Source organism: Hermetia illucens, chromosome 3, assembly GCF_905115235.1.
Source record: "Hermetia illucens chromosome 3, iHerIll2.2.curated.20191125, whole genome shotgun sequence".
NCBI classification, from domain to species: Eukaryota; Metazoa; Arthropoda; class Insecta; order Diptera; family Stratiomyidae; genus Hermetia; species Hermetia illucens.
This window is the reverse complement of record NC_051851.1, coordinates 137,033,900-137,060,063: the sequence shown is the minus strand read 5'-3', so window position 1 is coordinate 137,060,063 and position 26,164 is coordinate 137,033,900. Positions and strand designations below refer to the sequence as shown.

The 26,164-nt window shown below is 40.1% G+C and overlaps 1 protein-coding gene across 4 annotated transcripts in view; it reads right to left on the bottom strand.

Moving 5' to 3' along the window:
• Positions 1-1,638: 1,638 nt before the first annotated feature.
• LOC119650588 (AF4/FMR2 family member lilli) overlaps positions 1,639-26,164 on the bottom strand; it is a 93,398-nt gene continuing 68,872 nt past the window's right edge. The window contains exons 2-17 of one of the 4 annotated variants that reach the window (XM_038053430.1): positions 25,331-26,070; positions 24,354-24,459; positions 18,463-19,249; positions 18,298-18,403; positions 18,141-18,244; positions 17,709-18,011; positions 17,290-17,596; positions 16,719-17,195; positions 12,681-12,822; positions 11,116-12,621; positions 10,916-11,046; positions 10,660-10,854; positions 10,501-10,572; positions 3,139-3,400; positions 2,964-3,069; positions 1,639-2,790 (exon numbers count right to left, since the gene is read on the bottom strand). In XM_038053430.1, the coding sequence (XP_037909358.1) occupies positions 2,681-2,790; positions 2,964-3,069; positions 3,139-3,400; positions 10,501-10,572; positions 10,660-10,854; positions 10,916-11,046; positions 11,116-12,621; positions 12,681-12,822; positions 16,719-17,195; positions 17,290-17,596; positions 17,709-18,011; positions 18,141-18,244; positions 18,298-18,403; positions 18,463-19,249; positions 24,354-24,458 (4,713 nt within the window). In that variant the 5' untranslated portion in view covers position 24,459; positions 25,331-26,070 and the 3' untranslated portion in view covers positions 1,639-2,680. The remainder of the gene's footprint in view (positions 2,791-2,963; positions 3,070-3,138; positions 3,401-10,500; positions 10,573-10,659; positions 10,855-10,915; positions 11,047-11,115; positions 12,622-12,680; positions 12,823-16,718; positions 17,196-17,289; positions 17,597-17,708; positions 18,012-18,140; positions 18,245-18,297; positions 18,404-18,462; positions 19,250-24,353; positions 24,460-25,330; positions 26,071-26,164) is intronic. The other 3 variants (XM_038053428.1, XM_038053429.1, XM_038053432.1) reach the window with 3 other exon arrangements.

The following is a 26,164-nucleotide window of genomic DNA, read 5'->3' as shown; positions in this document are numbered from 1 at the left end:
CCCAAGTTTAGGAGTATCAACATTGTAAAGTGCTATGCACCAACAGAAATTTCCACTATAGTGGAGAAAAATGCTTTCTACGAGCAATTGCGCTAAATTCAAGGCAGCCTAAAGCTGACATTGTGATCTTGATGGGTGATCTGAATGCCAAGGTTGGCTCTGATCTTACTCGGACGTGTTATGAGGAACAATAGTCTTGGCGACCGCAACGATAATGGTGGTAGGTTCGTGGATTTTTGCAGCTTCCACCGGCATCGAGAATCGGGCACAGAATCTGCCATACGGTTAGTTGGGTTTCAACTGACCAACACCATACGAGATATCAGATCGACCACTTCGCGATCAGCAATAGAATTAGGAGTTGCCTTCTGGACGCGCGATAGGGACTGACATCGGCCTCGAAAGGGGCCATCATCTGACGCAGGTTCGGAGGACTGCGACCCCCCCAAGCTCAACATCGACTGCTTGTATGATCCAGATGTCGCTCGATCGGATGGCAGATATATTGAGTAACCAGCCTGAGAATAATCAATGAGCATTGGTTCACCATGGAATTGCGGAGTTCAGATATTCGCCTTACCTGTTCTGCACTGATTTCGAGAAAGCTTTCAACAGCGTGGAGTGGCATTCAGGAGACACTAATAGCTATTACCGGATTGGAGAGGATTTTGGGGTCAAAAGCGGAGCTGAAGAAGATAAATACCAACAAAATCGAGGTTATCAGCTTGACGGGTTATCGCACTCTCCCTATCTGTATTAACGGACAGAGCAGGTTGAGAATATTCTATGCTGTTCGTTCTGTGTTGATATATGAGAGTAGCACATAGAAAATGATGCCCACTGTTACTCAAAAGCTCCAAACCTTCGTCAACGCTTGTCTGCGATACTATTTCGAATAAACAACTTGGTCAACACACAGGTCAATTACCAGTGGATGATGTGAAGTGACAATGAATAAGTCACTTATTAAGGCAGGGTGACAATTCCATTGCTAGCTACCCCATGGAGTGGAACCAACTCTTCCCAGAGGACCAACGAGTGAGTCGCTCCAAGACTAGTTGGCGCAGAACAGCAGAAGATTATGTCCTCCTAGAATGAATTTAAGTGGATAAGCGGATCGTTTACGATGGCGTGTAGGCGTTGTCGATGTGATATGCCCCACGAAGAAGTGAATGAGTGAAAATAAGCTACAATTGACTCTTTAGTAAGTCCATGCAAGTCAGAAAATTGATCATGGATTGCTACATAATGATAGTTTGTATGTTTTTTATTAGAATATTCGTCCTTAAGAATGAGCTCTCCATGTATTGCTCTCTCTTTCTGCCAACTGCAAGAACAACAGCATTCGACTTTTTAGCAAGTGGATTGGAGCGTATACTGCTGCCTTCAAACTCACGGAGAATATTTTAATATGCAGTTTGAAGCCTCCGCGCAAAATTTAGCTTTCTTTCCTATTAGCTTTGTTTATCATCTCGTGTTCGAGGATATTGTGTTTTTGTTTCATTATCACCAACGCTTAATGCTGTGCAAGCGATAAGGTTTCAGCAGCGGGACAAGCGCCCATTTAAACACAAATATCCATGGCCCTAGCGTCCGAAATCGAGAAGTTAAGGCCACGTACTTATAAATGAAACATAATTTAATTTTTTTAGCAAATTAATTTAATTTAGGTATCAATAATAATATAATATAATAATAATAACAATAAATTGTTCAAGATTTCAATATTAACCTTAATGTGTAATGGTTGTTGTTTCCTTTCATTTTTCACTTTTCACAAATAATTCCTTTCTCCATTCTGTGTTTCACCACACATAAAAAATTTTGTTTTAAATCAATTAAAACATAATAAAAATTAAAATCATTACATATTACACAATATCTAAAAAAGAATTGTTTTCAGTGATTTTTTTCATTAGTTTTGTTTTTTTTCGTGTTTTTGTTTTATTCTTGAGTTTTGTTGCTCCTTTTCTTTCTTTAAATATAAATAGAATATATATTCATATATTACTTAAAATTAATGCTCTTCTTTTTGTTTATATCAACGTGTGTATTATCCTCGTCCATGATTGGATATTTAATTCTATATATTCCTTCATTTATAATCATCACTATGTATATTTACAAATTGACCACCACACAATCTTAAAATTCAGAATTAATAATAATAATTAGAATTATAGCATAGACTACAATCTAGATATATGTAATAGATACAAATAAGTATAAACTAGATTCCTCCCTTACTTGCTTTCAAGTAATGAATGTATAAATAATTCCTACTACATATTTATAAGAAAGAATTGGGTGTGGTTGTGTTTCAATTTCACTTTCTTCTAGTTTGTGGTGTCGTTTCTCCCGATATTTTAGTTTTCTATTCATTCACTTTGATTATTACAAATTACATGTGCGCGACCACTACACACGTAGTGTTCCCGGCTTTATAATTTATTCTACTTCTTCCGCTCCACTTGGTATGAAATAATTTATGTAAAAAATTGTGAAATTTTGGTTTGCTTCGTATATAATTTCATCCGTCTGTTTCACGTTAATCACATAGAATATACATTTAATATTAGTAGTAATAAATTAATTGTTGTGAATTCGCATGTTTTGCATTCTTAGAAAGTCCATCTGAGGGAATCATCCTCTTCTTTCCTTCTGTGGAGATGTAAACTAATTACATCTCCTTCAATTTGTGTAACCCTCGTTGAACGTATTTGAATAAATCAAAAATTGAGCTATGCAAAGTTAATGGTCCACCAATCCGATCCAATTCGATGAAAAAACCTGTGGACGAAGAGGAATTGGGGGGTTAGTACTGTGTCTGACTGAGTAGCCTCACTGACAACAAGAGTAAGGTTTGGATTGCTGTGTTGGTGCTGCGTTACGACAGCTACTAAACTTGATCACAGCCCAAACCAATAACTCTGTTTAACCAACTGGAACAATAGTCTACTCACCCATGTGGTTCCCCTTTTTCACTAAATTGTCGGCTTGCTCCCATAGTTCGTGCGCACTCGATATATAGTTGTATGCTAATGTCTGTCTTTGGAACGCTGCGTGCACCTGTACACAAATCAAATGGGAATTGAAGAGAGACCGGTTAAAAGCAGTTATAGATAAATCGAATCTCACCTCAAATGGATAAGTATCCGTTGGGTACTTTTGAAAGTGATGTGCTGGATACCTTACCTGCGCAGGTACCATGTGTAGTGGCGGCGTATTTGATCCCGAACCAAGCGATGATACTGAACTTGGCGATATCGACGGTGTGTTTCCGTTAACTATCTCAGTGGAGCCTTTTGCGAAGTACTGGTTGATGGTTTTTTGGGCTTCTTTGCTCTCCGTTCGCTTCAATTGGTAGAGTTTCAGCGAAATTAGTGATTGACATCGCAAACTGCAAGAGATTTTGGGGAAAGAAGTATTTAATGTCAAGTTATACAAAATAAATTATAAAATCTTTATACTACATGGGATGAAAAGTTCCCAGACTGAAACAGACACGATAGGGCCATTAAAGTACAAACCAGTTTACTTTTTGTTAGGACCATTTTTAAATTCTTCAAAAATTTCTGGATTCGCCACAAACCAGAACACAAGATGTGTTGGTTAACCATTGCTAAATAGGAAGAAACCACATGGCAAACCGAAAAAAATAGGAAAAATATTGTGTTACATTTTTGTGTGCGTGTTTGATGAGCAGCAGTTCTGCATGACCATAAAGTAAAAGTTCATGAGATAGCAAACATCATTCAGATTTCAACAAAACATGGGCGATATATTCTCCATGAGCCAACCTATAATATGCTGAATTGCAGCTCGATGTGTGCATTTCATCATTGGTGTCTTGCGCGGAATAAATAAGGGCCTCGTTGCATGACAGTTCTTCAGTTCGTGTTTTCTCTGTTGCTTGAAACTGGTGTGAAGAATCAACTGCTCAATTTATATAAGTCACTACAATATGTAAAGGCTCCTCAGGACATTTTAGTCCGGCATTAAACTCAGCCAAGGTATTTACCGTACCTGAGTCCACTGAGTAACACCTTCAAAAACAGTAGAAAGACAAATGTATATAAAGTCAGCAAAAGAGAAAAAACACAAAGGTTAGCTCAGTCTCCCGACACCCACACTGCTTTGCGTTACATAACCTACTACGCTGAACACAACTAGTTTATCAAAAAAAAGAAAAAAGATAACTCGTACTAGAACGGTGGAAATCTTTTTCGGCATGAATGCTCCAAAGAAAGATTATCTTATCTTGGTGGACAGGATCACCAACTCCTTGAATTGGAAAACAGTGGTCCGTATGGGTTAGACTCCCTGAATAAATTAAGTCACTAAACATTAAAGAGATTCGTGTATCCAGAAAATGCGATTCGCTAGAGTAAACTGATATTTCAACTCGGCAGGTTGTGGAAATGACATTACCCAAAATTCAGGGATTCAAGCCTTGCATTCGGCCGAACTTGTTCAGTATAATCGAAAGAATCTCCTTGTCGTTTCTGGAGGGCGAGGTCCTCAAAACGTCATCTCCAATTAAGTCTGAACTGCAAGAATCCGGATAATCCAGAGGAGTTTCGTTTCCTGAACAACTGCTAAGTTTGTATTATCAGGCCCAGCCATATCATGGTTAGATAATATACACCAGGATAAGAGTCGAATGCTATCTGCGGCGCATCGAAAGTGTCTTCAACTACAGCCCGATCCTACCGATTTGTGAACAAAATTGATTGTTACATGCAGAAGTAGAGGAAGGTCCGATTCTATTGAGGCTAGATATTTCAGGGGCACTCCAGACACCTTTATGCTTGTTAGTAATGGAGGACATAAAACTCTTTGCGCAAATGTTTGTAAACGATTTGAAGCGATAAATTTTGTGGACTGAACATGTGACCGCAGGTGCAGCTTTGCAGGCGGTCCAGATTTAATAATAATTATCGTGGGTGCAACAATTGAATTAAATCAGGGCCTGGAAGCGTATTAGAGCGCTACATTCAAGACCGCAACGGCGCACTTCATTAATTCAGTACACTGTAGGAGACAATGTGGTCGCCCGTAATTATTACCCTGATTAAACTCACGTACTCGTTCACATCTGAACTGACTCGTATCCGACATCCAGTCACGATACAAATCCCTCTGGCCCAAGTGAAATTCGAACCGCGACCACTGAGCCACCCGGACACGATCCAGATATACGTTATGTGCGGTAATTGCACATTACCCACTTTACCGGGAATGGATCCGTGCTATCAGCTCGGTTACTTATCTATTGCTGCAGTGTTGAGGAGTATTGGGTGCGGGGATAAATTTTTTTCATTTTTTTACGTGAAATTACAGAAAAAAATCTAATTTTAATCTAATATATGCCAATGTTCTGATAACAACAAAATTCCTGTTTTGTAAAACTCAAATGACTTGGTTGAGAAAAAATGCATAAGACCGGAGTGTCTCCATTAAAAACCCCTTTCCTTTCAAATGATTGTCCAAGTGAAATTCTGATGAATCAAAGTCGGGGGAGTGCGGATGCTGGACCGAATGCTGCCAACCTAACTCCGCAGTTTTTCTCTGAATCAATTTAGCATTGTAAGATCTTTGTTATGGTGAAATGTAATGTCACCTACAATAAGGCTTTACGGGGGTGAAATCCGAATTTTTCTTCCTATGGGGCTACGGTGTACAAGCATACGTGGGAGAATTTCTTACAGGTTTTTTGGGGTGGTTGAGCTCCGAAAAAGCAGACTTAATACGTTATCCACAGCACTTGAAACTATCCTACATCCACCCGCATAGAAAAATCAACTTACAATGATGGGTCCATTCTAAAGTCTCTAAGCAAGCATCTGATGGCTTTGAAGCCCGAATGAAAAGAATAAAATGGTCCATGGCCCTTTGGGTTTATAGATATCCATTCGTTCTGCTTAGTAATCGCGAAAAAGAAATTACGTTCAGGGTTATTTTCGAAAAGTTTGATCCGGTAATGTGACTGACAGCACACTCGAAGGTTACTGGTAATAAGGAGGCTCGGAAGTTTGGCTCCACAATGCTGAAATCAGACCCAGCATTTGCCGTTAGACCGTCCAGTATTGAGTTTGGTCTGGAAGATGGAGTTGTAAGGGTTTAAGCAACCGAACAGAGGGCCTTAAATTGTAGGCATAAGACTTTAAATAAGCGTTTCAGATACAGCACAATACACATAGAGTAGATAGTATCTAATACATGAAACGTGAGTTCTCGAAGCTGCAGCTCCACCAGTTTCTTAACATAAGTAGTACGGATATTGGAGTACATGGTGAAAGAAACACGGACGCCTAAATTGTGGCACTGAGAGTGCATTACGCTCACATTTAGTGCCACTATTTAGGCATCTGTGCTGACCGTAGTATTATACATGTCCTAAGTAGCTTATAACGATTTTCAAAAATTGCAACAATCCAAAACGTCTCTTAGGGAGCAACCTGTATTATCAGTATTGGACTCTGAAGACGCCTTTGAAGATCCCGAAATAAAGTAACACCAACCATGAACCTGTCAAACTTTCAAGAGGATGTCTACAAATTTTTAGAGGCTATACATGGTTGCATTCATGTGTCCAAATGTCCATGTGTCAACAATCATAAATTAGGTTTTCACTTCGTAGTATCAGTACCAGAGGATTCTCAACCGAATACTGATATTTCTAAATGAAACAATATAAGATACAGGATGAGGGACTACAAGCCACCTATGCGAATTCCCGCAAATCGGTGGATAATATTAACACTACGAAATCCTGCAAATAATTGTTCAGAATCTAATAAACAGTGATCCTTTGATTTTTTCGAACTTACACAATTTCAATATTCTTACTCTTCAGAAGGTATTTCAAGTAAACCAAAAATTGCAAGTGAATTATTTATCTGGATTCAACACGATAATGAAGCAGAGGATTGATGGCGTTGAGCTTGTGGCTTTTGTACGCAGCAAGGCAATATCATTGTAAATTTGGCATGGCATCATTATAGCAGAGACCGTGAACCTAATTTCAAGACAGCACCAGTGTCTGCATACTTCGCGCCTTTGATGCCCAATAGATTGTCTCCTAACTTGTTTCCTTTATAGATAGATAGTTGCATTTACATCGAAATCCCTGTGTTCCTTTGCGGGAAAGTCAAGACAAGCCTTATACACTTCAGAACTAAGAGATTTGATGGTTGGCCCTAAAATATTGCTGATACGATTCAGGAAAGGAAGAGCGAGCCATGGTAGGAAAACTGGTGTTCTCTTGGTCATTCGGCTAGCTTAAAAACACACGCAGGAGAATGCGATCGATCTTGATAGATAAGAGCTCCATACAGAATTAGGGTAATAAAAATAACCTACCGCACCTCCAGAGAGAATACAAAATCCGCGAAACAACTTCGTTCCCAGTTTTTCGTATGTTTCCGAGGTTCTCCCTGACACACAGGTTTACCTATCACATGCTGTTGGCATATTGATATAGGGTTTATGAAATATCATGCCTCGGGTTCACTCCCAGTATCCCAGCCCTAGTTCTCTATCGTGCTCCTGACTTTGATATCAAAGCAGTATTTTACGGGAGTAAAATCACACTGTTTCTTGAGTGCTTGCCTTTACTCCATCTTTGGCCATCGTACTGGTGATCCATAGGTAAGCACTACATTTACCACGACTTGGTATATCTAGTAAACCTTGTGTGATTTCAATCCCCATTTCCTTCCTACGGCTGGTGCTCAGAGGTGGCGATGGGGAAGACGGGGCGGCAACCCTGTCCGCCAAACCAAAACCAAGTGACCGAGGAGAACCTCCATAGTGGTGGCACCGGGAGACGCTGTACTCACTTTGGTTTACCGGCCGTGATGCAGTAGGCGAATGCTCTAAAGGCCTAATTAGGGCGATCAGACCCGAGTTTGCACGGGGACTCATCTGAAGTGGCAAATTGGTCACTAAACCTTACCAGGGGTATACTGGTACCATGGGAACCGGGAAAGCCCCTGGACTCTCATACTTCGGGTGAACTCCCGTTGCATGTGAGTACAGCTCGGTTATTTGCGGTTAGCCCCCTAGTGGGAGCTTCATGGGGGTTGTTGGTGATGCTCAAGCGAGAAGAGACCTTAGGGCCTCGGCGTGGTGTTGCGTTTCAACACGGGTGCCGTACTCCTTATTTCGGTAGAGATTTAGGTAATTCTTGCATCCACCAGTATGAATGCTAAGCCATGCACTTGGTATAGACTGGAACCGTTGTTGCTTGTCTCAGCGGGGCTCTGATTGTGGTCACAAAATCAATCCGTGTCTTAAGAAGACCGTGGGATTAAGTCCACGTAAAACCCCTTAGGACTCACTCCTTCCTACGGCTCTTTCCCTTATTTATTACATACTCAAATTGTTTGCTCAATTTACTTTCGTACCCAGAATCTTTCCCTTACTTGATAGTTGAAAGGAACGGGATTATGTATTTATCCAATTTCCTTTTTTTTTATACTAGCTCTCAGACGGTTTGCAAGAATTTTTCCGATAAATATGCCGCTGTTATCAACCCTTCGGTATGATATTCCGTTCATTTCAGGAACTTCAGTACTCAGTTCGCTTACTACACTCCCCTGCATATGATGGCGTACAGAATCTCCCCATACAAGTTGCTTGAGCCAAACGCTTTCCAGCAACGATATAGCGCTTTCTAAATCGCGGCACTAGAAGCCATTAATCCTAGGGTGATTTTATCGAGCTCGCTATATCCATCAAGACTAAAATAGCTGGCTCTTGTTCGTTGGGGATTGGAAATTAAAGACCATTTTGCTTTTACCATCAGCAAAATGAAAAATTTTTCAAGAATTTCAAACAGCACCCCAGACTAGAACTTCAATGTTCTTCACTGCAAAGCATGATCAGATCAATTATGGATTATGCATCTACTTCAATCGCTGTTGCAAGTATTCTTGTCTAGGAGAATCGTTTCATTAACCGCAGCTAAATTTAGGAGTAGGAGGGGAAGTCTCACAAGACCGATTATCACTGAAAAGAATTTCGTGATTTTTACCAAAGATGCGATGTTCTCCTTCAGCATCATTGCCGTGCAGCAAACCACCAACCGAACTATTATAGTTGAATTCGGCCAACTATAAAAGTAGCACAATGAAGAAGCATAAAGAAGTAATGATCTCCACGCTAATTCACTAATTGCTCGGAGTACTCCAAAATCAAATAATCTGGTATACTATCTGGCAGGCATCGTATATAAGAGATATATGAGAACGGAAATGGAGAACAGAGAGGGCAATCTAAAACCTAGAAATGCATGTAACCAGTAGAATCAATTTCAGCAGCTTCAGATGTTAAAACACTACTAACAGTCAAGTTTGTAAGGATTGAAATGAGAACTGCTGGCATACGTTTTCGAGTAAAGTTCTTTTCCATGGAAACTTGCCGGAATCTACCTGGAAAACACTGGCTTATATCTCCTAATTTAAAGTTGCGGCTGAAAAAAAAATTGTCAAGGAGAATAAGAAAAACCAATGATAATTTTTTTTCAAATATGTTTTCGAATAGGGTCAGAAATTTAACTCGAAATCCCCTTCAAAAATGCTAATCCGAATTGTCTTAAAGATCTTGCCAGTTAATTGAGGAGTCAAACATTAAATTATAGAATTTCACCTAACAAAGTGCTAATATTTTTTCGAGCAAATTGTAACTATCACACACCAGTATCATACTTTACAAGCATATGGATTTTGTTTAGAATTGAGGGAGGCCTGAACCCGTCATCTACTTGAAAGCACACCCAACCACTTGCAAGCCAATTTACTTCCACTGTTTGTGATGCACGGACTCCTCATTTTTAGTCAAGCACGCAAGTCATGTGTCTCGCTGTTTCGTCTAGGGCATAGGCAACTCATAAGTGGTTCGGTCCATGGACAAAAAAACGAGAAGAGTGTGAATGGTTTCAAACATCGATTGAAGTTATCTAAACTTAATCCAAATAATATTTTGCATCGATTAATTACAGTAGACAAAATGTGGATACCGGACTACACGTTTGAGTGTGATTCAAACCCGCAATCAATACAGTGTTTCTGATTAGATAAGTCAAAGAAAACAATCCAAAACGCGACAATTAGCTGGACATATTTGTGGTCAGTATTATGGGCAGTATTATGCATATGCTCATCAACTACCTCGAAAAAAGCTATTAAAGACGAACATTATGCGATATTCTTATACCGTTGAACGACAGAAAGAGAGCATATTTGGCGGACAAAAAAGTCCTTTACCATCACGACAATTCATCGGCTTACGTATCTAACAAAGTAGGAATTGTCCTTTTATCTACCATACTATCCAGATCTAAACTGAAGGATTACTATCCAAACAAACAAACAAACAAATTGAAACGTGAAATCCAGATTCACTTTGAAGCGATTGATTCATTATACGAGTCAGCCCGGATAATTTTCACCCCATCTAGTATGCTGAGAGCAATGTGATTGAGAATATTCTTACCTCAATATCGCCACCTTATTTGTATTGTCGATGGCCTGCAGTGGCGGATGAGTAAACTTTGATGATATAAATCTGTAATGGAAAAGACGAGATATAAAAAGTGTCAGATACAAATACATGGAAAAAACTCCACAAAGTCAAATAAAATTCAAAACTTACTTTATTAATGACAATGTGTCCTTATAAATTGTAAATGCAGATGGTATTCGGTCGTCCTGCTCCATGCCAGCCGCCGACAATAGAAAATACAGTACAGCCTTCAGATATAACGTAACCTGGTTGAAATGGACGCTCTCACGGTCCGCCAAGTGTTTAAGACGCTTTGCCTCTCGGAGGTATATTGTCTGTTCTTGACTGTAGACAATAATCAATCCATAAATATATGTACATCACTCGACCAACTGTTGTTACTTACTCTAATCTAATATCGTCATCTACCCGCTCGAAATATGACTTATATGCTAAGCGAATGATCGACGGCGGTGGTGAATATTTCTCCGCTAACCGATCATGATTTGTAGGAGGTAATTGTTCTAACACCTCATTCTGAAATTATAATAAAATTGGAAGAGATGGATTAGTTTCAGACGAGAAACATGTTATAAATTAACTCACTTGAGCACCGGATTTTTTTCTCTTTTTATCCTTGTATGGACTACTACTCGAACTAAGACTTCGTTTTCGACGATTCTTTGGAATAGGCTCATCACTCGATGTCGACTTCATACCTGCCGTGCAACTGGCATTAATTGCTGCCATTGGGGGTGGCACTGTACCGAGCGCTCCGCCTCCAATAGGATCTACTAACACTGGCCCCTGCGTTTGATTCTGGCTGTAATCGTTCCCCATAAAAGAACTCTTGTATTCGTTTTTGATCAATTGTTCTTGCTTAACGTTATTATTTGCTCCCAGTTTAGAGGTGTTGTAAAGATTGCATTTGTTGTCGATCAAACCTTGAGGTTTTGATGATGCTCCTCCTGGTCCAGCGAACGTCATGTAGTCGTCCGGTGTGAATTCAGATTTTATCGATTCATGTTTGATACCGGCCGCTCCGACAGATTTCATGGCGGCAGGATGGGGTAGCTGTTCGTGCTTTGGGGACACAAGCGAGGGCTGCGATGGCGGAGGCTGGCTGTGTGTTAATAGGGGACTCAGCTGAGTTGCGTCCTTCGCCGTGCGGTTACAATGGTTGTCCGCATTGTAAAGATCACCCTTGTTTGCTCCAAGATTCTCGGCATTCAAATTACTTTTATTACTAAGACCACTCCCGTCCGCAATCCGTGAAGTTGCGGGCGATGAGGCAGCCGCTGCACTTTGATTACTTATTGCGTCACTATTGACCAGTCTTACATTATTACTAGGGTTGTTGCTAGTACTGTTCGTACTGCTGCTGATATCCGAAAGATTGTGACTGATTTTACTACTATTATTACTATGTTTCGGCGTCAGAGGCAACTTCGGACTTTTGAGCCGATCGTCGTCACTATGAGGAGCACTTTGGATTTGTGTGGAGTTATTACTAATGTTACCGTCCCGAATTTTATAGGAATTTTGTAACCAAGCCCTCGGAACATGCAACAGTAGGGACAAATCAATCCGACAAATAATTGGGGGAGTTTTCGTATTTACACTGTTACTACTAATGTTACTGTTGTTATTCGTATTACTAACACTATGTATTTTGTTACTACTATTATTCATTGTAGGCAATCGTTCGGGTGTTCTCAGTGTCGCTGTCGATGGAGATTTACTATTGCTCGAAATATTGCTAGTTAACGGTGCCGTATTCCCTGCTGTCACAGCCGTTGCTGATAGCATAGCTGTAGTTGAGGTTCGGGGAGATTTTAAATGATTATTTGCGCCGGCAACTGTCAGTGGAGGATGATGTAAAGCATCGTTATTGTTACTATGAGGCTTGAAAGCTATTGGAGATAAAATTTTCTCATGGTGTATCGGCGGTCCATCTTTCGTTGGATGATTTTGTGATTCTTCAGATTGGTCAACAATAAGAACTTGGCCTTTACCTTTGGCTCCCCCCTCGCCGCGATTTGGACCGATAACAAATAGTTTACGTAGTGTATCACTTTTATTTTTATCACTTTTTGATTTATCACGGATTTTCTAGATAAAAACAGAATCGTTAGGAAAATTTGAGTATGAATTAGTTTTGTGTTACTTACTTTGTCCTCCCTAGGAGGTGAGTCGCTATCGCTATCGGAATGACTTGACGACGACGAGGAGTGATGGCTTTGTGAGGAACTGTGATGACCCGACAAATATTGTTGTCGGGATGACGCACGTTCGACTGAAGATGGGACCCGCCTGTGAAAAATAATCGAAATTAATACAAAGTAGTTCTGTCAATATAGAGAGCTCAAGATCGTAATCGAAAAAACTGTGGAGCAAATTGTCTTTCTTTGAGAGCATTAACCCTGCCCAGTTTACTGCAACCCATTTTTCCAATTTGGTCTCCCCTATTAAAGTGTATAATATGTGTATGATAGGTATTAGTGACCGTCCGAGGAGCCAATTAGCGCTGTGATTCGCCGTTTAGATACCACAAACATCTAAGACCACGACTGCTGGGGTAAGAGCAAGGGAAGCAGAGTTCAGCCGGCCGAAGAATAGCAGCTTTCTCCCGCAGCAACTAGAAATCTTTTTGGGGTCTTCAAAGAATGGTGTACGTAGTGTCCGCAACATGGGTTTAGCTAGAGCTGGGTAATCGCAGGAAGTGATTCATGGTTCCCTCCTCTTTTCTTCAGCTTCGACAATGCGAATTGTAGGTTATGCCGAGTCTTGTAGCATGGTTCCCTATAGGCCAGTGCTTGTACGGACGGCCTAATTTTGTATGCATATGTATGATTGTATGATCGGCTCTTGTTATAGGTGGACAAATTCCTCCTTGACGGGGCGCAACTGGTGAGACTTCGCCATCTGAAAGCAGCGGTTAATAAGTAATGCGAGTAGATTCTGCTCCTGACAATCACCAATGGGACGCAGACTGTGCCCAACCAAGAACTGTCAAAAGCACAGTACCACCCCTCCTTCCGTCAGCGCGCTCATTCGCCTCTACGTTCCTTTAACCGCCAACCCAGATAACTTTGAATTTATATGTGCCAAATGACTTTAAACGTGCCACAAACTGTTCAAACTGTTGGCTGCCGATCAGAATGGCTATGGTGCGCTTGGGGTTCGGATCATGCCCCAGCCATTGACAGACTTCCAGTATCGTCAGTACTTCCATGGTAAGCAACTGCATATGTCCGGCCCCCCTCCTCCCAGAGAGGTGGTGACGAAGTGCATTGAGGGCATCTGCCGACTGAACCGTAGAACCCTAACTGCGCTTGCACGCGCGCTTCTTTGAATCCTATTGAACTTAGTTCTACTGTACGTCCGGTTGTACACCTGCCACTACACTGGCTGCATCCAGAGAACCATCCTCGGACAAAGACCCCATTTCCTTACAAAGATCTTCTGGTAGATATTGAAGGTTAAATGAGCATTTTTAATCCTCAGTTAGATCTTCAACTAAACTTAGGATCCAGGATCACACCCAAATACTTTACATTGTAGAAAAGACCCAAACTTTGTCCATATATCCGCGGGAGTTGGAATTTGGATACCCCTGTCTTAGTTGGAGATAGCATTAGCTTCATTTCGATTTGATCTATGCCGAGTCCGCATCTTGTACCCTGCAGGGATACCTTTCCAAACGCGCCGTCTTTGAGGGAAACATCACTGACACCAATACCATTAAAACTTCGGCATACACCACCACTTTCACGCGACTTCTGACTAATATAGGTAGAATTTCGCCCATCATTATCAACCAGAGCACCGGAAGGGGGCATCACCCTGGGGCACATCTCTGTTCACAACTCTGGTTAAGTGGCTACCTCCCAGATTAGGATGGATTATATCGGTTCCTAGCATCGATTCTATCCATTGCATAAGACACACCCTCAATCCCATTTTGATTGAGCTAGTAACATACATGCCCCCGAAACGTTTATAAATTATTAAATATTTTTGTTTAAGTTTCCGTTCCCTCCTCAAATTTGCCAACAAAATGCAGTGAATATTGCGGGGGTGTACCAGTCGATAAAGCAAGACTATAATCAACTCGGTACTTTCCTCAAGAATTAGACATCTAAAGGTGTAATTTTCGCCACTTTTCAGTTTCTTGGTTGACCCGGATACACATTTTGAGCCTTACCAACTGTCACTCTAGCAAAGTGAGTTCCATTGCATGACGTAACCAGCATTGCATTTGTTGTCCTTTCTTAAAGTGTGGCCTCCCCTCTGCTCTGCTACCTCCGCTCTCTAATTAACAAATCTACCGATAACTGGCCCATACGCCGTGGTAGGTCATTGTCCTAGATTTTCTCAGGCCAGAGTACACCAATGACCCGGGGGAGCCAGGTGTTAACGAAGATCTGGAACTTTTGAGCAACTGTTGTGGCCACTTTCCATGTGCCGCTTCCATATAACAACCCGAAAAGAACATGGACCCGAAGCAATCTCAACTTAATGTTGGAGTTCAGATATCTGCATTTCCAGATTTTAGACGTGAAGTGAAGGCAGATCTAGCGGCAAAAACGACGATAAGTTGATCAGCACCTTCGATGTTCTGCCTATTGATGTAGATAGGAAGAATGCGATGACCAATCAGACTGAGAACTTTTTTTTTACTCTGACTCAGCTCACCTCTCTTTCCAAATTCAAAGCCATTTGGCTACGATAAGAGAACAGATAGATGTTATCAACGCATTCGTAGCATGAGCAATGTTACCGATAATTAAAAGATATAGTATCGGTGACGCATAGAAAACAGACAGAGAATATTGGAATCTATACTACCTCTAAAAGGCTCATTTGCAATGGAATTTATTGTAAATTATGCTTTCTGTAATAATTTTTATGAATGCATATGCTTTTTTGAATAACCAGCTTTTGTGTAGACTACCTTTTCTCGATGTATCTCTTCTGATTCTCAGAACTGGTAGAATAAACTCTGAGTTTAATAGAAGAATGTTGTGAACGGGACAACCTCACAATCCCAGCAAGGGTTCATCAAAAAGAGGAATCTGGATCAAAGCAAACTCCCATCCCTTTTTGGTGAACCGCTTTAATTATCAAATAGGCAAAATATCTGAATGTGATCGGACATTTTTCACTAGATCCATAGATAAGACATACACTTGAAACTACGCATGGTAAACTGTAATGTTTAGCTATGGAGCACTGGTATGGTCGCTCTAAAGACTCGCTTGTCTCTTTATTATAGATGCTGAAGAGCACACCCACCCCCTACCCTGGAGACGCTGTTGCAATGGTCAACCTTGAGTCTTGGTGTGGCGAGATATATAGCGCACATGCTTCAGCTCAATTCCAAACTTGAGACTAGACATTGTTTATTTTTCAGGTTCCGGTGCGGACCCACACATCGTTTTAAAGACACGCAGTTTTGTTACATGGCACGCGAGGGACTGAACTGTTCCTGTTCAAAGGACCCTCCCCCAGATTTCCGGGCCTGGCTAGCAAAGGCAGGCAAGCGCGTATCCACGGAACACTTCGGTGGGGCCTCAGTTTGCGGGCGAACTTTCAGGCTAAATTTCGTCAACTTTTTTTGGCTTTGGGATTGCTCGCTCCTCTTGGTTGACACCGACCGCACAGGAAATTTTTTAGCGACCATAATCTGATGGGAATCTGACGCCCTCTGTACTGTCCTAACAGTACTGGATTATCTGTGAAGATAAATATCAAACTATTTATTAGCTGCGAAAAATATGTCTCCCTGAGAAACGCCCTGTTATCAATATTTTTCACTGCTAAATCCACCCTCATTTTCAAGAAGCGTTCATTGTGAAGAACTGCATGCTACAATTTAAAATGAGAGGCTTATCGTAAATTGTTTCACGTGTGTGGAGTATATGTCGGCCTACAAAATTCTAAAAGGAGAGGCTAATGTAATCGGTAAATAATATGTTTTCCATTGGAATAAATAGAAAATCCAATATGAATTCCCCAATTCTCCTTTGCTTTCTATATGTGTACGTTTTCCGCGGATGTAAATAACCATTCAAATTGAACATAATCCCTAGTCTAATTCGATTCAGCTCACTTTTGATTTTAACACTCTCGTTTTAGCTTAATTTATGAAAGTCAAGCTCTTCCTTTTTTGAAATTGTCAATAAAATAAGTCATCATGTACTCACTCATCATCACTATTTTCTGAAGAACTTGACGAATCGTCATCATCATCATCGTCGTCATCATCATCACTCGATTTCGAAGGTACCGCAACATTTTCCACTTTTGCTGACGATTTATGAGTTGATATTAAAGCACCTCGATTTGCAAGCTCGGCCGCTTTAGACGGGATCACTTGTGCCGATGCTGACAAAGTTGGAGATGGGAGCACACTTGGTTTAGCGGGCGCCGTTCGCCCATCGTCAGACGATGAGTCAGTCGTTGTATCCAATATCTCACGACTTTTAACTATGGAATTCTGTCGTGACGCCCTCTTAGCTGCACCAGCTTTCCTCGCAGGCGGATCGCGCTTATTAGCTGCCGCTGTCGCCGAGGAGTTCTTGACTGGCGTCACTGCTGGTGATTTGTTAGTGGGTGCAGCCGGAGCAACAATAGGATTTTTACGTGGTCGACCACGACCCTTCTTTTCTTTCTCAATCGAGCTAGAAATAATGGAACAAATTTTAGTAAAAGCCTCGTAAGGATTATAAAAATGTTTGTAAATATTTGGTCTAGAAAATTGATCAAAACACATACCGGCCTCTGTCCGATAGCGTATTGGCGCTCGAGAAATCACCATCATCATCGCTCGAATCACTGTCGACAAGTTTCTTGTCCTTTTGTACTTTTCTGCGGCGTTTTACTGGCTTTTTGGCTGGCGATTTGACGATCGCTACGGGCACTTGTTTTTTTGCTATACTGTTTTCATCTGAACTAGTACCAATATCTGAGACTGGCTTCAATTCCGCCAATCCTTTCGCTTCAGCTAGAACGCTCTCAATTTGATCCGATTCAACGGTATCCGAATGTTGAACTTTCCCTGGACTACTTGATGGGCTTTTATCTGGAAAAAGTCATCGAATTATTTCAAAGAAACTGAAATGAATTTGCAACTTAATCCTAAGCAAATCATGCCCACATTAATTACTAAATCGTTAGTGTCTACGCATACTTACCGAAATTCTCACTCTTGATTTGATTTGGTTGCAATTCTAAGCTATTATTATTCGCTTTATTGAAATCCTGTGCCGCATTTTCTTTCTTAATATCCACCGGTAGGATCGGGTTAATCGGAGTAATGTGATTTGCTTCATGGCGATGCGTTGAGGAGGGAGATGGTGTTGGAGATGACAAGTGATTGTCATCAAGAATATTTGGTTCATGCTTGATATTTGCATTATGACTATCATGTGGTGAGGGTTGCGCCGAAGCATCATTCTCCTTCAGAAAATATTTGCTCAGGTTCCATTTGCTCGTTTCTGAAAAGAATGTTAGAAAGGATATCTTACTACATATCTGCTTAAACCTAATGAAAATGTGGAAAAAAAGGGGCACAAATCTAAGCACTACTGATAGTCTAGTCTAAATAAAAACAGTGGGAAACTTACGATTGGAAGCATCTCCTCTGGTACCACCCGTAGACTCTTCACTTTCAGACTCGCTTGAAGCGGATTCCGAACTGTCACTGGAATTATCGTTGGTTGGTGGTGATCTATGCGTAAAAAGGGATTATTAACAGTTTCACGATAATATCCTGGATCTTACGGTTCTGCTGGTGTTTGCTTCTTGCGCTCATCGTCACTCTCGGATAGTTCAAGATCATTTTCAAGAAGTTCGGTTGATTTAGGCACATTCAGATTTTTATCACGTTCTGTAAGGGACATAAAACTTTACGACATCAAAAATATTTTCATTCATAATCAAACATACGTTTTGTAAAAGAATCTTTAAACGCTGGAGGCAACGCGGCATAAACGTGATGATTGGGTTGACCAAGGTTGTATTTTGTCTCGAATTCTTTACGAGGCGTTGCTGCAATCTCAGTCACGGGCATTGTTCGCATGGTCATCTCTTTCAATATATTCTCCACATCGCCACTCCTCGGTGGCGAAGCAGTTGTATTCTCGATGGGATGATATCTATGCTGCTTAGGCACAAGAGGAACCTGAAAGCGCCCATTAGGAACAGGCGCACTATTACCACTCGTATTACTCGTGCTCCCCAAAACTTGAGATTTCTCATTTAATCGACCATTTGGCATCATTGACGAGCCTGATGATGGCGGTGGCGGCCCAAGGCCGCTACTGCTGTTCTTTAAATGCGTATCATGCTTGTTGATGGGTGCTATTGGATAACGACCATTGTGCGTTGGTTTTGGGTCCGGTTGCTTTAAATATGTCCCACTTCCGCTACGGATTTGTGTCGAGGAGAGTGACGGATGCGGTTGATGGTAGCGATGTGATGGCGGGATACTACGATTATTTTGTGAAGGAGGTGGAGCAAATGTTGGTGCAGCTGTCGATGATGATGAGCCTAATCCAACAGTTGAAAACGAAGGTGGTTGCTGTGGTGGTGGCGGTCGTTGTACCGGAGGCGGGGGTTTTGTGACATTTGTTGTGATTCCTATGATACGAGTTTGCTTTGGTTCGGAGAACAACAGGCTCCGAGCAACCGAGTAGTCACCCAATTTTTGATCTATGGTCGAATCACCTTCAATCTGAAAAAAATTTGAAAAATACAATTAAAAATTAATATTTTTGCAATGAGAAAATAGAGAAAATTTTAGGCCGTCTTTACTATGAAAGTGAAGGTTCTGAATAGTAGAGGACAGAATATATTTTGATCTAACTTTTTCTGTGGGAATCATATTAATTAAAGGCTATCGATAACGGTGGCAAAACCAAGAACACAACCCTGACCCAGAGGCATCTATTACGAAACATGTCGATAAATCTCTCGCCAAGTGCGAAATGCGCGACGTCATCTACTACCTCATTGTGAATGGAAAACCTGCAATTGAGATTTTTAACGAAATTGTTTATGGTGATGGAGTTTACGAATCGTACAAATGTGTACAAGTTGCGACGCGCCTAAACAGTAACATCATCAGCCAAAAAATCAAAATCACAATTTCACCCAAAAAACAAGCCATCTGTGTTTTGGGACTATAAGGGCATAATTTTTATTGAATATTTGGCTCAATGGAGGATAATCACAAGCAAGATTATGTGAAACCCAAAAAAATTGAAAAGAGCGAGAATAAAACAAGGAGAGCACGCCTGCTGCACGATAATGCCAGACCCCACACGAACAATGAAACAATACCTGGACTTGTTTGAATGGGGGATTTTGAACCATTCCCACATTCTCTTGACTACCTGAAGGTGAACATGGACGGCAAATGGAAGAGAATATGAATGCTGAGAAGGAGAAATGGCCGAAGGAGCTAGTCGAAACTACTATGCTAACAAATAACCTACATAAATTGAGCATACTTACTCTCTACATATGTTTCGTACCTTGGTTAAGAGGGAAAAAGCATTATCCTTCAGATCTAAACTTGTGATAAATCTAGCCTTCGGGAGACGAGTGCAGTTTCACAAGGAATTACTAAGAGCTACACGAAATGAGGATTATTTAATTTATCGAACAGATTAACGATGTCCTTCTGTTCTTTTATGAGTGGAAGCTCGTATGCTCAATGTCCTCTGATAAGTATGGTGACTTGAAGGGGCCCGTCGCCATTGCACTCTTCACCGGGAATGTGGGTGTCATTATACAAGAGTTCCACATGCAAACATCAGAAACTTGAATATGTTATGCAACATTGGACATAAGGCCAAGAATCCCTCCCAGATTTCTAAACAAGCTAACATAGTGGCATGCAGGCCTGGGTCGACGCAGAGCTCCACTTAGATGCAGGGTGACCTACGCCGTTATTACCCACAGTCATGTACAGTTCTGCTCTCGTGACTGATGAAGTCTACTCATGGGTGATCTTTCGATATTCGGAATATTCTATTCAGAGCTTTTCCTCAATTATACACTGAAGACAAAAGTGTTTTTTTTGTCTACTAAACATTGCCTGCAATGCGTAGATGTCTCGCTACCGACCCTACTACCTACCCTAGTTTCTACTGCTGCCTTAGGGGAAATGGAGTAAGAAAAATTTGTTACAATTGAATTCTAAGCTATTAGAATAAGGCAATTAAGAATACAAAAACGATTTGAATAAGGAAAGAGCCACAATCCGTCTACCCCATCATTACCTGCATTAGTTAATAAGTCAATCACTTGAACTACTTTTCCATAGCTCGATTAAGCATCGATAGCAGATTTACTGGAGTTTTCCTTCTTGATTTGGAATTCAAGGGCTAAATTTACCAAACAAGATCTACAATGATGTGGAATAACGAATTTTGCATTGCTTCTGTGAAGGTTCATGCGATGAAGCCAATGACAATGGTAACTATAAAGCTACAGAACTTCAGAACCTTTTAGCATTAATGAGGCCTAGTCCGTTTGCGGGTAAGGCAATTGGACCAAACGTTACTGTACCCAAACTTGAGAAACTTTATCTAGACCAAAGCAGGCGCACAACAGAACTCGGTTGATGTGCGTTCTCTTACGCAGCATACTCTTTTAACCTTGCGTCGTCCGACTTCTACTTCTTACATTCCCTTCAAAACTATTAGCGTAGCATAGCACTACATTCAGATAGATGGTAAATTAGTTTCAGTTTTCCACCAATAAAAACAGATCCTTCTCCGAACTGGAAATTATGGAAGTCGCCAAAAGTCGACCACATCAACAAAGCGGAAAATATAACAATAATCAATCTTCATTCTTTACATAAATAAGTGACTTTAAACATAAAATAAACGCTCAATGACTTCTAACCGCACCTGATATATTATTTTAATCTGTAGGGTTTTGATGCAATATACTCAAGCATTGGGATATAGGCATCAAACTCAGGACAGCCGGACAATGACTGGAGTAGCAACCCTTGGTGTCATTTAGGATGTGAACGTAAGTTTTTATAGTAATGACAGTTTATGTGTTCTATCTGTTTAGATTATATTAGCTGCTGTACTTCATTTCGATTTGTAAGTGATTATCCTTTACCAAGGATGATGTATCACTCAAAAAATGATACCATTTTAGATTCCTGTCATACCTTTTTCGAGAGAAGGACTGACACTCCCAGTTCAAAGCATATCAACAATCATTCGCCTATGCCCTAAAGTCAGCTTTCGGCTAGAATGTTTGCAATTTGCCGGCTGATGTCCAATATCGGAGGTCCCTTATCCAGCAGGAGACCGTCCCTTGCTTTTGTTTTTTCTTTGTGAGATCTTGAGGTAGGTGCTAAGGAACGTATAAGGAAATGCCTAGCGTGAGTACAAAGACGAGGGGCTCTGGGAGTTTTCTCCGCCTGTCGTACTGTCTCGGAGCCAGCAGTAATGGTGACATTGGGAGTTATTTCGATCACTCTCCATGCTGCTGAGCGGAGGCTTATATATATCTGAAAAGGCGAGGAAATAAGAAAGCTTTCGCTTGTGAACAGAGAGCCCGTACTCTCTGTGCACAGCAGCAATCTTGGGAAAGAGAAACAAGATGTGGAAGCATCACGCATAAGAGACGTGCGGCAGTGGTTCAATCGAAAGCACGGTAAGGTTGACTATTACCTAACCCAGCTGCTCAGCAGACATGGCTATTTTCAATCTTACCTGCACACAATCGGGAAATCTCGATCGCCCGACTGCATTTAATGCATGATGTGATGGATAATGCCTGCCGCACCTTTTTCTTCTGTAGATAGTGGGAGGGCCATCGCCACTACCTTTCGAGAAAAGGGTGGCTTGCGTTCCTGGACACCATAACTTAGGTCATGCTGCAGAGCGAGAACTCGTGGAGCCGATTGGCACGTTACATTCAAGGCATTCTCAAGGCGAAGAAGATGGATAGGAGAAAAGCCAGGGTAGCTGACGCTCCCTGAATCCACGGGGTTTTGCTCCTATACTGAATAGATCTAGCCTGAGGTAATGTGTAAAATGGTTCCGGATTAAAGTACTAGGCTCCATGAGGGTGTTTTAGCCAATAGTTTGTTTGACACAGGAGTCCGGCACTTTGTGCGTAAATACATGTCACTTTCTCACTCAAAAAATAAATAACAACGCAAACAGCAACTTAGGCTTCAAAGCGTATTAAAGTGTCTTATTTCGAAATTTACAAGAGAATGTTTCCAACATTGTGCTGCTCTATGATTACTATCCTGATTGGGAGTCAGGCAGGTAGGCAGAGTCGTGAAAGAAATTTGGTAATGCTACAATAGACTGCATGAAATCTGAATCGTACTACAGGCAAACAAGATTTTTTCTGATTAACTAGCACTTTGCTGGTCGGAGTACTGAAGTAGGCGGGTGGAGTGGTTTGGTAGCCACACAATGACACTGGTTGTGCCACTAGGAAATTTATAAAGCACTAAAGAAAGGAACTGATTCCTGATATTCGTTCAACTATCTTCTAACCAAAAAAAATGTACTGCTTGATCGTGTATATTTTTTTATTGATAGGTCAACATAAATGGGGAAAAAAATATTCCGAACTTGAATGATTACCGAACAAGGTCTGCAGGAGGAACGAAGGGAAGCCAATCTATACAAGAAATATTGAATAACAATGATGCACGTGGCACGTATCATTGAATTGAAGTCAATGGGACTAGCTTGCTAATGGCACAATAACTAATGATCGGATGAGAATATAATGATAAACTATAATAATATTCAAAAGAAATAAAAATGGCATTTCCAAAAGTATTCAGAACTGAACTTTGATCTAGAAATTTCGGAAGAACAGAACTGCTGGTAGCTCAAAACCATTATGAACCAAATAGTTGGATCAATTGGGCACATTCGAGGCATCATCTCAGTACATGATCTAGTGGCCGAAGAATTACATCCTTAGGGTATCATTGAGAAAAGCTTTTCCATATCATGCTCGCCAGGATTAGCAGATGAAAACTCTGCGGCACAAACCTACCGCGCAACTATTCTTATCATTATTAACTTTTGCGTTATACTAATCATTATGTTCATTTATATCAGACAGGTTAGTCCCTTGGCTATGCAATATGAAATAAAAATGTCAAATTCAGGGTTTGCCTTGTTTCGATCAATTCCTAACATAGCAACGGAGTACCTTAATCCGTGAACTATAAAACTCGAGGGTGTAGCTAAACTCATTTTCAATGGAGCAGATGTCGTGGTCTGCTAGGTAACCCTCTCTAATTTGTATGGTGCCTGAATATTGAGGTTGGTCTCGTGGTAGCTGTGATTGACATTTGAACGGACAAACCTGTACTACTGCAGATTCTAACTGGCTTAAACATGGTTTCAAGCTCAAAAAGGTTTCGGTTGTAACCATAACATTGTAGAATTGACATTATTCATAGATTGTTACCCCCGCAGTTCTTTATAGGGGATACTCAAAACTGTGACGGGCTGATCCTGGCGAAAACATTAAATCATGTAACCATATGGAAAACCTATATACTAACTAAAAGAATCCAGGTCGAATATATGTCAGTCAATCTTACTAATTGGGGACCGCGATCAGGAAAAAACTGGGCTAATTCTTACCACGAGCCTCATTTAAAATGCAATGCCTGAGAAACAGGAGGCTGGTTACTATTTTTGAAGGAACAGATAAATAGAAAATCCTACAATTGTCGCGCTAATTGTAGATATACACAATTCTCACTGACTCAAATTTGCAGTAACACTTGATCGATTATAAAAAAAAATTCTTGTACTCACCCGTACTGGTTCTGGAAACAGTGACGACTCCGGTGTCGGGTTATGTAATTGTTGACGTGCGAGTTTATCGCGTTCCCTTCTTTCCATACGTGCGCAATCATCCATGCTGCAAAATCAAAGTTAAAGATGTAAACTTTCAGAATTCTCCGATACTTATTTTCGTAATATGAACACAATTTAAGTAAGATTAATTTAAAAAATATTGAAGTCATGCGACAACACAAAAACATAAGGCACAGGTGGAATTTTAAGGTGTAATAGTCTGAATGTAGTTTAGATGATTCAAAAGCACGCCTTTTCAAAAAACAACGGCAAAACACTCACTTGAAGTTACAATTAATTTATCAGGATATCTTTTCTGACACTGTGGCTAATACTCTGGCGGAAGGATTAAAATCAACTAATTTTAAATTGATTTTGACAACTACTAAAAGTTAAGGCAGGTAAAAATTATATTCATTAATTGTCAAAGGAGAAGGAAGACTCTTAAACTCTTATGTTAAAAGTTAGCCTAACAAACTCTTTTGGTAAATTCCAAGAAGTGGGATGAGTATTCATCATGGCCCCTATACTAACATAGATACAGGCAAGTTTATTTCTGTCATGCTTGAAAATGAAGACAGGTAGATGGGATGCCTCTAATTCCATGAAAGGAGTACATGAGGAGATGTTAAATAGACGCTAAGAAACGTTGGTTTCTATTGAAAAATGATGCAATGTAAAATATTTAAGCACAAAATACAAAACAAAATTGAAACAATTAAAAGAAATATCAAACAAACATAAGAAGAACAAATTATGATTTTTCCATTGAATGAACCAATTTATAATAAATCAACAAACATTTCATGGAGAAGAGAAAGCTATTTTCAAACGCATACACTTATGCAATTTTAAAACAACAAAAATAACATTTTATTAATTATTTGAAAGGAAAATGGTGAGTGCAATGCAAGCAGATTTGTTGAGGTACTTACTTGATGCTTTAGTTCTAGTTACTTTATTTTAACATATATATTAAATTAGAATTGTTGATTCTCAATTGTTTGTTGCTTTATAAAATTACTTTTCTATATTATTCATTAATATTATTTTGTTGTTGCTTCGTTATTGCATTAATTGTTTATGCTTGTTGTTTTTGGGTTTATTTTGGTTTTGTTGTTTTGTTTTGAATTAGGTAATAAGGCGCGTATATATTTTACTTGCTACATATTTCATTCCAACGTATTTCTCTCTCCTTTTTATTGCAAATATGTAGACTTTGATTTGACTTAAGCTTTTTCTTTCTTTTCATTAAAATCAATCAGTTGCTTGTGCTCTCAATGGAAATGTCTTCAGGCTTTCCTTTGTTTTTGGTCAAAATTTGGTCATTTGTATAATGCAAATTACAATATGAGCCGATTAGGAGGCAATTCTTTGTGGAAATTCTCTTGTCCCTTTAGTTGCTGAATCTGATTACAAAATGTCTCTTTTTTAATATCATAAAGTCCGTTCTCTTAGAAATTTTGATTTATGTGTAGCTGCTTCATATGTGGCTTAGGATCTTTTGGTTTCAGTATAAAAGAAATTGATATAAATATCCCGGTTTGTTCTGGTTCGTAAAAAAATATTTTGACTGTTACTCTTTCATTGACGTTTTAAATGTTTTTTTTTCATAAGATTCATTAACTATGTGCCATGGTTTTGGTTTTTACTCCTACGGTTTTATGTTCTATACCTGAAATAAAAAGAGTAGCGAACATGAGAATAAAATACAATGCAAGGGAGGACGAAAATAAAAAGGAATTTTCTATAATGGTTAAAAAAAAGCG